At 39.1% G+C, this 14,427-nt stretch overlaps 1 protein-coding gene across 2 annotated transcripts in view; it reads left to right on the top strand.

Annotated features, from left to right (window-relative positions):
- The window catches only part of robo4 (roundabout, axon guidance receptor, homolog 4 (Drosophila)), a 31,042-nt gene extending 16,849 nt beyond the window's left edge, over positions 1 to 14,193 (top strand). Inside the window, exons 10-19 of one of the 2 annotated variants that reach the window (XM_067433453.1) lie at positions 609 to 780; positions 861 to 1,046; positions 1,130 to 1,172; positions 1,750 to 1,865; positions 3,505 to 3,825; positions 3,899 to 3,997; positions 4,123 to 4,252; positions 8,874 to 9,128; positions 9,914 to 10,245; positions 13,382 to 14,193. In XM_067433453.1, the coding sequence (XP_067289554.1) occupies positions 609 to 780; positions 861 to 1,046; positions 1,130 to 1,172; positions 1,750 to 1,865; positions 3,505 to 3,825; positions 3,899 to 3,997; positions 4,123 to 4,252; positions 8,874 to 9,128; positions 9,914 to 10,245; positions 13,382 to 13,602 (1,875 nt within the window). In that variant the 3' untranslated portion in view covers positions 13,603 to 14,193. The remainder of the gene's footprint in view (positions 1 to 608; positions 781 to 860; positions 1,047 to 1,129; positions 1,173 to 1,749; positions 1,866 to 3,504; positions 3,826 to 3,898; positions 3,998 to 4,122; positions 4,253 to 8,873; positions 9,129 to 9,913; positions 10,246 to 13,381) is intronic. The other variant, XM_067433454.1, reaches the window with a different exon arrangement.
- The last annotated feature ends 234 nt before the right edge of the window (positions 14,194 to 14,427 follow it).

The following is a 14,427-nucleotide window of genomic DNA, read 5'->3' as shown; positions in this document are numbered from 1 at the left end:
ATATCGTTTGAAATGTCTCAGTGCGACTGGTACAAATATCTCAACTCCACAGAAGTTAACCAAAAGATAATCAATGTTTTAAGAGTTTAAAGATATCTTGTCTTAGTTTGGTGGGTGTGGCTTTCAGCCATTTGGCCTTTACATCAATACAAGTCTTGATCAATGCAAATTCCCATCGTGCACTCGTGTTTACATTTGAAAGAGTTTGTGCATTTGTTTCTGGGTATTTAAGGAAATGTTGCTGGTATAATTTCAACAATGGGTTAAACGGAATAATTAAATGTGTAGTTAAACTATTAAAAATGAATGACCAAATAACCAATTGGCATTCTAACCCAAATTCTAAATTCTAATTAAATGGAGTCAGATAACGAGGAATTGGAATAAAATCCCCTTTTCCCCGCTGAAAAGACGAACGCGCAGCGACCTTCACCCGCCGATCGTTAGCCTCCATTGGGACGATTTGGGCGGCCTTACAGAAGTGATTGAACACCTGAGCTCAATGATTTGGAGGGGTGTCCCAATACTTTTGGTAATATATTGTTATTGTATGTAGTATGTGTAGCAGCCTGCTTGTTAATGTTTTACTCTGCTGTTCTTTCTGAAAGGTGTGGTGTGTGGAGTCTGAGGAACTGAAGTCTCTTAACTGGACGGTGGACAGTGGAACACACAGTATTGAGATCAGCACGCTGCAGACCGGCAGGCTGTACTGGGTCACAGTGGCTGCCGTTAACGGGGCGGGAGTGGGGGTCCAGAGCGACCCATACAAACTGCTCATAGGTTAGCTAATACACTAACACTGAGGTATAACTTTAAATTGTAACCTACTCAGTATGTTACCTGTTGCTCTCTCTTCTCAGAGTCGAGGCAGGAGTCAGCACCGCTTCAGACAGGCATACTCAGTATGTCTCATTTCCTTGCTGTGATTAAAGAGCCGGTATTCATTGGAAGCGCCGGCACACTCCTGTGGTGTGTTTTGATGATTACTGCCCTGTTTTTGTACAGGAGACATGTCAGACACGCCAACTCGGGAAGCAAAAGCTCAGGTAATCTATAATAAAGTCCCAATTTAAATCCTTTTTTTTTACGCTCATAATCATAAAACCACAATTTTCTCTTTGATTTATAGGCTTATATAGACTGGAAAGTGAAGATCTCATCATCAAACACAGGTAAAAAGTCAAATAAGGTAATACAGTGACTATAACTTTAAAATATACCACAGTATTAAGCCATATGTTCATATACCACGATACTTTAAAGAATAACATGGTACCACGATAGTACGTCCCAAAAACAGTATCGCTGTGATGCATTTCCAAAAAACACCATCTGTACACTAAATGTTGCATTTGATATGCACTAGCTCAGATAGTAACTATGGAAACCCATTTATGTATTCCAGATAAGAAAATAAGTCATACTCTGTAAATCACAAAAGTTATGCATGCTAAGTAATACTTACGACCAAAATAAGCTAAAATTATGACCAAAAAGTTAAAATTGTAAATTAAAATTCATAATTATGACAAATTATGACATTGACTTTGTCGTAATTATTACTTAGTGTCATAATTTTATCTTTTTTTTATCATAATTATGACGATCTCATGATTCCAACTTCTCATAATTATGACTTAATATCTCAAAAAAAAAAAATTTTTTAATGACTCTTTATTCTCATGTGGCAGAAATGGCCTCTCACAAGTAATTGATGGCCTCTCACCATCCTTATTATTTCCATTCAAGAATGGCAGCACCAGACTCTCCGTGGATCTCTGGAGGCTGGAGGCCAGACTCCAGCAGTGAGCCCAAGCAGGGCCTTTGGACCCCAAGGCAGGAGAACGCTGGCTTCCGGAGGACCAGTAAGTCACAACGTCTCCTCGAGTTTTAACTCAAAACTTGGTACACCAAAATTGCCATTTGAAACACAACTTAAGCAAAACATTTTCACTATTATACACTAGGGAGCGCTATTATGCAACTTCTAAAAGAGTAGAGAAGCTCTGGTGTAGTTGCCTCAAAATAGCAACAAAAACATTTTCTTACAAAAACCCTTCAGAATTATTAACCTCCCTGGAGCCGTGTGGAGCACTTTTATAATGGGATGCCATGTTTTAAAATATTGGGCTGCAGGTCACTGCCATTATAATGCTTGGATTAGCCAGGGCATTTTTAATATAACTCTGATTGGATTCGTATGAAAGAAGAATGTCATATACACCTTGGATGGCTTTAGGGTGAGTCAATTATGGGATCATTTTCATTTTTGGGTGACCCATCCCTTTAATATGTACTCTCTTTAGACCCTGATTACAATTCCTACAAAATCATGTTATGATAAAGGCTGTTTCAACTACATTAAAATGACCATTTATGCCTGTTTAGTTAGTTTAGCTTATATACTAGCATATCATACAGCAATTAGCCTTATAGCTTAGTTTATACACACATTTGCACTTTCCTACATATAGTCTCAATCTTCTTTAATGTGATTGTGTGTCAAATTAAGTGATAAATGTCCAAATATTTCAGTTATAAATAAAACAAATGAATGATGTTTAATTATTCACTTCATAGGCTATTATTATTATTATTATTTAATAATTAACAGTTAATCAAGTGTAAGAAATTACGTTCAATAGGTTTTTTTATACACTCATGTGTTATTGTACGCATTTTATAGTAAGCTATGTATTTTATATTAATATTATTCGTATATACTTAGGATAATCTTTAACTGACAGTTTGGAGAGACACGATTTTGAGAGAGGACCCAATTTATCATGACACCTGATCAAAACACAGAAAAAAAGGAGCAGAAACAAGTAATAAAAGCATTGTTTATAAACATTGTTGTTTTTGGAGAAGAAAAAAAACAATTTTTCTCTGCTTTTTGTTCAAAATGTTACTTTTTTATTAAACTTACCCACATTCAAGTTTTACTAAAAATAATGTTTTTTTTGTTTAAAAGCAGAGGCTCTGTTTATTCTTTTGATACATTGCATGTTCAAATACAATAATATATTCTGGGGGCCATAAAAGTTTTGTGAAAATGATCAAAAATGCTGCCGGTGGCTGGCAACTTAAAAAAAAATAACGCTGATGGTGGAAATTACAGAGACAGTTCACGGAAATATGAAAATGTTGTCATCAATTACTCGCCCTTATGTTGTTCCAGACATGTATGACTTTCGTTTTTCTATGAAACACAAAATAAGATATTTTGAAGAATGTTCACTCTCCATATAGTGAAATTCTGATAACAACATTTACATTTTTGTTAACCTATTGCTAATTTATCCCATATCTTCATCTCACCAGCCATGCACCCTCATCTACTCCTTTTTTTGTGCCTTTTGTCATCCCTCTGGATGACAGATACGTCCTCATGAGAACCTTCAAAAGATGCCTGTCACCCCTAAAGTCCTCATCAACTTTAATTACCATTGACATCTTGGCACATTATGTAAATCTGTCTGATTTTTACCTCTCTACTGACAGCTCTGCCCATTACGGCTAAAAAGGACCCTAACCCCCTGCGGTCAGCCGTCCCCATTGTACCAGACAATTGCGCCGTCTATGGCACCTTTTATGTGGATCTAACCGGCAATGGACTAAAGACGTTTAATAGCCCGGTTCGGTGTCCCAGAATGCCCCACGGCAACCCTGAACTGCTTAACTCGGAGACTGTTCGCATCACCGAACCCATCGTCAAAACCGCAGTTGTGAGGGAAGTGCAGGCATTGCCATGGAAACGTGCCCTCCCTTCCCAGCCCAACATGGGAGTTATGAAGGAATCGTGGGAGAAAAATTACAAGCGTGGTGAGACATCCATTCACTCACCGAGTCATTAACAATAATTTCGTCCAGCACTGACATGTTTGTCCACTTGCAGAGCTGCACGCGGTGAAAAGTGCCCCGTTAATGCCTATGAATCAACAAGCCCTGGCAATGTGCGGCAACCCTCAGCAAAGATTCAGTCAGCACCCTGCAGGTTTGAACTAGCATTTCTCATGTTTAAAATGTAACTCTCAATTAGATATAGATAAACCTTATCCTTTGAATCTTAGAAGAAGTGTAGTGTAGCTATCTCTTCTAAGCTGCTCTTCATTCCCTCAGGTGGTGTATCAGAGCCAGCAAGTTCTCCACGTATCCTGCATTACTCCGCCTCTCTGCAGCTGGTGGACATGTTACCCAGCCCTCCGCCTCTTCCTGTGGAGGACAACCACAGCCTCAGCTCAGAGGACGAGTGAGAATCACAACTACACCCACAACGAAATTTACAGGGGTGGACGATATGACCAAAATCTTAAATCACGATTTATTTCATGATTACGATCATTGAAAGATCAATTAAAAAAGAATATCGTATTTTCCGGACTATAAGTCACACTTTTTTGTATAGTTTGGCTGGTCCAGCGACTTATATCAAATATATATATATCAAATTTAAATAAACATTTAGCTACGTCTATAGCCGCGAGAGGTCGCTCTATGCTGCTCCTGTAGCCTACCGCTAAAATTAACTGAAAAACTGTCAACTGAAATATTAACTTAAAAGACAACAACTGAGAAAGACTGAACACATACAAAATGCCCCCCATGAAGAAAATCCTATTCAGCAAATCACAAACTGCATGTAGAAAAATATGCAGCCGACAAAGATTCACACTGGCAGCGTTTGTCTCACGCGGCTGAGCCTCTCCTGGCAGATCGTTCAATTTGTGGAATCGTTCCTCCAGCTCTGGCCATCTTGTTTTCAGTCCACGATTAGTTTCTTTGTTTTCTTCATTACAGTTAAAGTAACGTCTGCTTTTCGCCAGTCCCTCACTTACTTCAAACTTTCTTTCTGCTGCTCGATTATGCACAGCGAGTGCATGACTCCCCCTCCGCGCTGCTTCTGCCCTAATGCGACTTATAGTCCAGTGCGACATATCTATTTTTTTCCTCTTCATGACGCATTTTTTGACTGATGCGACTTATACTCCGGAGCGACTTATAGTCCGGAAAATACGGTACTAGTCTAAAAAAAATCTCAAGCTAACTGAAGACAAGTAACCGGTGATAAAGAGCAAAGAAAACAAACTACAATACTAGAAAGAAAAAAAAAAATCACAAATGAATAGACCTGAACTCCACTTACTAAAAATAGTACATAAAATGTGTAATCAAATATATATAAAAAATAATGCATCGTCTTTACTGTGTAAATTAGCCTAAATATAATTTATTCTTATTAAAGTTACAAAAGTGATTCGGATTCGGTCGGGTCTCTCTGACAGCACACACATAAACTGAAATTAGTTCTCTTTTGCTGCTAATTGTATTTAAAATCAGCTGTTTTTAAGCAATGCGGTATAAATCGCCCACCCCTAAAAGATTGTATTGCTCCCTTTTTTTTAGCTTAACAGATATTTAAGTTATGTTGGTAATAAATTTATAATAGAGTTCAATTGGTTAACTTTTGGTATGCATTAAGTATCATGAACTAATATTTTTTACAGCGGTTATTATTATTCTAGGTTAAAGGGTTAGCTCTACCAAAAAAAAAATCTGACAGCCTTTACCCGCTGCCATAATATTGTTCCAAACCTATATGACTTCCTTGTTTCTCTGGAACACAAAAGAAGATACAAGATATTTTGGTTTTGGCATAGAGTTTAGTTTTTGTTATTTTTTGCCCGTGAATGTCAATAGGCTCCGGTGTTGTTTGGTTCCCAACATGCTCTCTTCTTCAGAACACAAAATAAGCTGTTTTGAAGAAAGTCATACAGGTTTGGAATAGGGTTGCACAGACTAGTTTACTTTAATTGCGCTGCCATGACACTTTAAGCTTAACGTCGACTAGCTGATGATGGCCTATAGAGGGCGCAACAGGATAAAAAATCTCTGTCCACTTTTACTTTTTCAACAGTTAAGTAAGGGATAATCCACGGCTAGCCATGCATTAAAGGATTTTAATGCACGGCGTAGAGGCGAAGGACCGCCCGACGCGAAGCGGAGGGTGGTTGCCTCTAGTTCGTGCATTAAAAACATTTAATGCATGGCTAGCCGTGGATTATCCAACTTATACCATGGTTATTTCCCAAGTTAAAAACAAGTTAAAGCTGTAACTGATGCTTTTTAAGAGACAGGTTAAAATGACGGTTGTTTTCTTACGTCTCGTTAGTTCCAGCATACCGTCGCTTTAAATAAAGTAGAGCCATCGAAATGTTTTTATATGAACAAATTACCACATTTATTTAAATTCATTATTAAAAGAGAGAGACAGAGAACTGAAAGAGAAAGATCAGAGAGAGAGAGAGAGAGATGTGTTCGCAATCTCTTCTTTATGTCAGTCTGAAGATCCCCCCGTTGCTTAAGCATATCGAACATAACTTAATGATTATTTAATGGATTTATTACAATTATTTATGAATGACAGGCAACACTGCAGTGACCAGGCAATCTTTATTTAAACGAATCATCATTATGTAGCCTAGTGTGAAATAAACCAACCCCGCGTCATAAAGACACATTACATTTAATGCATTAAATTATATAATAATATAGGTGCTCGAGTCTGTCAGTGTAGGTGTCAGGACCATCATAGACTGTAAAAAACGCACGACACACGGCGACATGTTCCGCAACTCGGTGTCATGCAGGTGTCCGTGACAGTGTTTGTCGCGATAATGTCAGTGACATGACAATGAAGACTGCATGTGCCACGGATGTGCCAATACACGCATAGTTATAGATATGTATACGTATACATACCTGCGCATAGTGACATGTGCCATTGGCTTCTGTGTGTCACGTCATGTCTCATGTCACTTAATGTTGCCATAGATATGTATACATATCTTTGGCTGATACTGCCAGCTGCCACTGTCACTCTGTTTGCAAGCGTAACTGTGTTACTATGGTTACCAGTGTTTATAATGGCGGATTAATTTCGAACTGTAATCAAACTGACTGGAACTACCTGTGCATTAAACGGTTTTACTGAACACCTTCCAGCCAATCAGAATCAAGTATTAAAACAGACCATGGTATAAAATGACAAATAAATGCATATTCCGAGAGAGCTTATACTATCTAGATGTTCAAAATTGAAGTGGTTTATAAACAGTTTACTACACATGTGCTTTAACTTTAGCTTTTACCATACAGAAGTTGTATAAATTGCTGTTAGTTCAGGTAAACAAAATAAAGTAAACGTTAAAAGTATCTTTGTCCTAAAATAGGAGTAATAAAAATAGACAACTACTTTTTTGACACGCTAAAGTGTTCGAGCTATAAAATCACCATGGAGAACATAATTCAGATAATTTGGTCTGGAAGAGTTTGATATAAGACTTGTGCAGGTGTCTGGGGAAATCAGAGCACAGTGTGTAACTAACACCTTGTGAATCTATAAAGGAGAAGGGAGATCCCTCGGGTCTTTATTTCTCAGCTGAAACATCTGAGAAGCTGCAAACTTCTAGCTTCCCATTTATCAGAGAGTTCAGTGCACAGGAATACACTAGAACTTTAGATTTTCTTTCTTCTCACTGTGCCTACATGAACGATGATAAACCTCAGTGTTTCAGCTTTCTGTCATGGCAGGATATGAGTGTGCTTATTGACTACAGCCACAGAGCTCAAGAGTTGTGTCCATTTCTCACAGACATTTGAGGGGTTGTTCCCCAGCAGGTCCGTAATGAAAGTGTCTGTGACAATACCATGTCATTATAGCGTGAGACGTGTACTACTGTCTCTCTCTGCTCTCAGACTAAAAGACTGGAAACCAATTTAGCCTGCATCTCAGCTCTAATGGACAGGGAGGTAGAAGGGGAAATGGCCCACACTATTAATTAGAAGGACTGTAAGTGGGAGGAAGTGTGCTTAAATGATGTAGGACACAAACAGGAAGTTTCTTCCGGCATGGCTGTAGGCATCATGGTACAAAAAGAGGCCAGACTGGCCAGCTGGAAGGGACAGAAAACTGCCCACTGAGATTCTCATAAAAACACAGATATATGGACACAAACACCTTTCTAAAGACCATTTAATTGCTGAGAGGTTGCTCTTTAAAGGCACAACATGTAAGATTTTTTGGATTAAATTATCCAAGAACCACTAGAACAATATTTTGTTGACATGTGTACTTGCATTATCCCAAATGTTTCCGAAAATGTTTAAATTTAGAGACAAGGAATTTTAACCAGGACACGGACCAGGTCAATGACATCATAGTACCGTTACCATAGATTTTATTTTGTAGAAACCATGGAAAGACCAAAGCCACTTTAATATCTGATGTGTTTTATTAGACAGTGTTTGGATCATTGATGGATATAATCGAATCACTGTTCTCCAGCTCAACACAGTTAGTCTTATTTTTTAAATCTGGTGTTCTTGATTTACCGCACAGAGTACCATGTTTTACCGCCTAATATGATCTCGCTCACTGCAGTGTGAACAAGTGTCTCGATAGTAGTGGTGGGCGAACGCACAGAGTAGATTATAACAACTCTCAAAACACTCAAATGTGTGTAATATGATAAAACAGAGCTGCGTTACCCCACACACACACACAAGCGAAAGAAGCAGAAGCGCTCGTCTGCGGCAGAATAAAAGCTCCGACAGTTTGATAATCAAGGCGTCATCAAACTACGCCTTTGTTTTGAAAAAAAATCAATGAGGGTATTTTTTGCAAGCTTGATAGCCATTTAACCTGCTAGCTTGTCCTTTACCCTTTTAAATATTTCAAAAGAGAAATGTTTAGTTTTACTCAATTGGTTTGGTTATATTCTATCAAATGCCAGACATGATAAGAGTAGTAATTTAGCCAGTGGTCAGAAAGGAAACATAATTAATATACTCATATGAATCTGATCCCTCAGGTCTACCAGGTCCACCAAGCTGACAGTAGACATCGGCTCTCAGCAGTCTGTGTGTGCTGCCTCTGGGCTCCAGGGTCTTGCTACGGCCACTACGGGCTGTCCGTCCCATCACAGCCCAGCCCAGCTAAGCCCGTCCTATAGCCACCTGTCCACCGCCTCCTTCTGTCTCTCCACCGATGACTACCAGGACACCACACTCAGTACTCAGGGCCACACTCAGTACATGGAGATCAGCCCTAAACCACAGGGACAGAGGTATGACAACACCTGAAGGGCATTTATAGTCGCGTTTCCACCGCAGGAACTTTCCCCAGGAACTAGGGAACTTTGGGATGGTACTCGGTGTGTTTCGACCGCTGGGTCTAAATGAAGTTCTGAGTAAATATTTCCCCCTCCAAACAGCCCTGCCCGCGAGGTAGTCCTTTTTCAAAGTTCAGGAACTTCCGAGGGCGGGACTTTGGTGCTGAACATGCTGATTGGTTGAGCTCATGCAGCATTTTATTTCAACCGGCATTTTGTCAGGCAAAAAGGGTTTTGCGAGGTTCGTTCTGCATTCATTAAATATCAATCTTGCTCTTTTGGTGCGCATTCGTCTTAGCCATCTCCCGGTCAATGTCTGTATAGCTGATAAAAACATACATTGTCATTTTAAATCTAGCTGTACAAGCTTTCAGAATACGCTTTAGTATCAGTGCTCTTTTCCGCCGTTTTGTTAATTACCTCTTTAGTTAACCAATACATAACCAGCAGAAGCAGCACAGCTTGAATCTCCTCCATACTACTTGTTATTGTTGCAGACAGTGTGTCGCGCAAAAATGATTACTGTCCATCGCTGACTAGGAGGAGCAGTCACACACAGTCCTACATCACCGGACTAATTTGCCTAATCTTCACGGTACTTTAGACCGCAGTGGAAATGCAGACACTAGCAGGTCTGGGGGAAAAGTTCCTGTAAAAAAAGTTCCAGGTAATTTCGGTGGAAACGGGGCTTATGTGAATAAAGTCTCATGACAAGGGCTAATTTCCATGTCTCCCATCAGTACATCTCATCAGAGTTCTCCATCAATGCCCCGTCCATTCTCTCCCACACCCACGTTTGGTTACATCTGCGGGCCTGCCGAGCGGGAGATGGATGACGAGCAGGAGCTTCAGCCAATCGGCCTCAGGAGAGCCACCCTGAGGAGCACGCCCTCCTCTTGTTGCAGCGAATGGGAGGGCTCGTTGTGGAACGGCTGGGGTTCGGTGTCCGAGAGCAACATGGCGAGCGCTCGAACGAGTATCATCAGCTCTTCTGACTGCTCGTTCATTAACGATGCCAACTTTGCCCGCGTCCTGGCTTTGACAGCCGAATCCATGAGCAGTACCTTATCAGGTAAGATATAAAATCTCTTCAACCTCTGTAGAATTAGGTTATTTCATTTAGGGCTGTCACGATTCCTCGATCAATTTACCTGTGTCGAGTACCCGGCAAAATATGGGAAGTATTCCACAGATGAGAATCCATGAACCGCATTATTAGACCATTTTCTAAGGCCGCACGGTATATTAAAAACCACACTATAGCATAGTCCTGTTGTGAATTCACAAAGGCTGTGATGCAGTTAAATAAACATATGCCCTGCAGCTGTGGCGGGTTTAATATTTATTTACATGCATGTCGATTATGTGTGTCTCTTCGTTCTACTCCATATGAACTTAACTCCATAAATTATTACTTACATGCATGGAGCACGTCTCAAACTCCATCTCTGAATATACTGAGAGTTTGGGTTGCTTATCACATTCATCTGGGAACTCAACGTGTGCCATTTCGTCTGATTTATAAACCTACAACAACACAGGAGAATACATCAGTATGTTTCTAAATATGCAGTTAATCGCGATTTCAAAATAAATGTTAACCCCTCGCTCCGAGTTTGCATGTTTTGATGTCCATTTATTCTTGTTAAAGAAATTAGTGGCTGTAGTATTTCAATTGTAAAGAAGTGGACAAATATTAAAGATTAAGAGAACATTTGAATTAAATGATTTGATCTGCTGTAAAGTGGAAGCTCCCTCTGCAGACATTTGTTATAATACAGAATGTACATAAGATGATTGGTTATAATGTATATTATATTATGTATTTTAACTGTGTTGTTCTATGAAACCATTAGATTACTTGTTTTGGTGTGAACCAAATATAATTGCCTCTTTAATATAATATGTATTTTTTAGTCATTTTAATGGCTATTGTTAGCTTAGGTCTATTTTTATAACCACAAAAACATATCTGATTACTCGATTAATTGGCAGAATAATCGATCGACAACTCGATTACCAAAATAACCGATAGTGACAGCGCTAGTTTCATTAATAGTTTGCACATGATTATTGAAGTTACAGAAAGTACGGATGTAGCTGATGACCACTAGGTGGAACAGTTTGCTCATGAAAGCTCTGCTAATTTCCACATTTGGGTGTAAGTTTTTGTAAATGCAAATATTTTAATCAATCTTCCAGGTACCAATAATAGTGTAATACTCTTAGATCTCACATATCACCTATATTAAACCATAATTCTTATGAGCATACTTATAAGTTATTTATAAATCTAACCCCGTTAGTTACTTAGTTTCTTTGCGACTCACCAGCTTTTTTTCAGTTTATCATGTCAGTCAGTAGTTTCTCAGCTCTGCAAAGCTGTAGTTTTTCTGCCTTGTTTGCATAGTCAACAAATAGGTATTATGTATAAATATTCACTTCAATTCAGATCTTTTGGAAAGAGTCATAATGTGTATGAAGTGGCTTTCAAATATTTAGGTAGTTTAGTCACGCTTAAAGTTTGAATATCATTGCATTAAAAAACAAAATATCATCAAAGTTGCTTTTATTCCATAGGAAGACAGCACAGGCTAAATATTTAGCATAGGTAAATACATACAGATAAAATGCTTTTGGACACTTTCAGGATGTCAGATTTAAATAGAACATATTCATACTTGTGATAAACTACACCAGCCTTCATCTTGAGAGCAGTAGGTTCAAACTAATAGCAAAAATGGCACAAAAAAAAAAGCTTTATTAGGGCCTGAGCACCGATGGTGTGAGGACCCTATTGGAATGGCTCTGTCTATCCTTCTCCGAAATGAATTGCCTAAACATGCTTGAAAACTCATGAAACTTTGCACACGTGTCAGAAGTGGCGAAAATTTAGGTCTGATATGGGTTTCAGAATAAGGTATGGCAAAATGGCTCGATAGTGTCACCTACGATATTTAAATTAAGCACCATTCATGCTATGTTTCATGTACACATATGAAATTTGGTAGACACATGTAACAGCCCAATACCTACAAAAACATCCATGGGAGCAAAATCTGAAAACCAACAGGAAGTGAGATATTTGGAATTTTCTCTGCAAAATGTTCGCAGTTTTTGCCATTGCCATACGTTGAGCTTTAACAAACTCTTCTCAGTGATTTAATCAGAGCAACGTCATGTTTGGTCAGTCTAATCTAAAATGTGAAGATCTTGAGTTTTCACTGAAGGGCGTGTCCGTGGCGGCCTGACAAAATGCAATTTTTCGCCATGAAACAGTAAGCAGGTCTGCCCTAAACTTCACGCTTTATTACACACCTGACCTGGACACATCTACAAGCCGATATTCAGTTACAGTCATAGCGCCACCAGCGGGCAACAGGAAATGTCATATAGTTTGCACTAAGATTAACTCCTCATTGAGATTTAACCAGAATAACTTCATATTTGGTCAGTCTAAAGGCCTTGGTGATGTTAAATTGAAAAGATCTCGCAATGAAACAGGAAGTCAGGAATACAATGTCCGATCTGCCCCAAACTTCACATGTTTGAAAAGAGTCCTGCCCTGAACACATCTACAATATTATAGTAATAGAGGGTGAGTGCCCTTTCATCGCTGCTTCCAGCTTTAATTTTATTTGATATTTTGTTTTTTAATGCAATCACATTCAGACTATTTAAAGTGTCACTTAAGCCCCTTTTGGGGTCAGTGCGTAACTAAAGTGGAGATTTATTTTGAATGAGAATTCTCATTGTCAGATCACATTCATAAGGCACTGCGGCATTGCGCTTCCCGATGAGACAGTGAAAAATAGCAGCGCTACTTTGGTACAATGAGAAATAATGGGATTTGAGGGCCTGTCTGCAAATTGTCTGAACACCCCCACCATCCTCTCTAAAGTTTCAGCAAATCAATCACGCCTTTCAAAAGAGAAACCTACAGGGACTTTCCTCTCTCCATTTGCTGATTGTTTCCCCCTTTCACTCTCTCTCTCTCTCTCAGTCTATCCTTCAATCTCCGTGAATGCATCAGGTTAAATGACTAGTACATTGAAACTGATGAATTCGGCAGCGTTATTATGGCCAAATTGACTTGTGCGACTTTATACGTATTAACAGATTGTGTATTTTGTACCTATGTGCATGTGTATGCATACATCCCTCTTGATTTCCTTTGTGATGCGTGTGTGATCGTGCATTTTCTGCAGATTTCTCCCCGCCTGCATCCCCCCTGAGTGTTTTGTTCCCCCCTCGAGAGTGTTTTGGAGAGGTGGAGCCGCTGCCCCTGTGGGACTGGAGCACCGCGTGGGTGGAGGAGCTGGAGGCCCAGTTCAAAGCCTCCAGAGAGACCAGAAGAACCGCCACACCTAGCCGGCACTCAGGCATCGAGCACTGGAGAGGACATCTGGAGACCCCCTCGCACCGATGATCGACTCGCACATGCTTAAGGCTTGTTTATGGACTACATTTCCCTGCGTTCCTCAGGGCAACCCCCCTCCTTGTAGTTTTAATGGTCTTGGGCTTGTAGCAAGGTCAATTAAATCGAAGAACACACTGCTGTAAGGTACAGTATGTGTAGTGTACACCACGTGTACAGTCGTACCACACCATAATAAAGACTATTGTACAGGACATTCATATTGGCATTCCAAGAAATGTAAATAAACCAATGTTATTTAATAAACCTCCTCATACGCTTTTATAAATCATATACGCTTTTATATGACAGAGTTATCTAAAATACACAGGAAATATTATACAAGATGTTTTGTATTTTAGGATTCATTTTTATAATTTTATAATTAAAACATTCTTTCTTTAAGTTTTATTTTGAAAAATGTTAGTTAAGTTTGCATTTAACCTGTTTTATAATTAAACTAAATGTTAGCAAATTTAGATTTAGACTTTTTTTTACTAAAAGTTTTTTTATTGATGATTGTTTTTTTTGTTTTTTTTTCTATTAAAAATATTGTCATAAATATTCCTTACACTTGCTGCACAACTAAAAAGTCACATTTTAGCTCATTTTATTTTTACTAATTTCCTTTAAAAGTTAATAAATGAACATTTTATCACAAGTACCTCGGATCACTGACGTATGTTTGTGTTTGTTGCATGTGTCCTACTGTCTCGAAGTTAAGGGTGCACAAGAGGTCTGTCGAGAGAACATGTACGGCCCTCCAGAGCTCTAATCCTCACCGCAAGCCAGCAGAACCAAATCAGACAGCCCTAGACACCCGCTGGACACACACAC

This window comes from Pseudorasbora parva, chromosome 23 (genome assembly GCF_024679245.1).
Source record: "Pseudorasbora parva isolate DD20220531a chromosome 23, ASM2467924v1, whole genome shotgun sequence".
NCBI classification, from domain to species: domain Eukaryota; kingdom Metazoa; phylum Chordata; class Actinopteri; order Cypriniformes; family Gobionidae; genus Pseudorasbora; species Pseudorasbora parva.
Note: the sequence above shows the minus strand (reverse complement) of the source record. Positions and strands in the feature narration are given on the sequence as shown.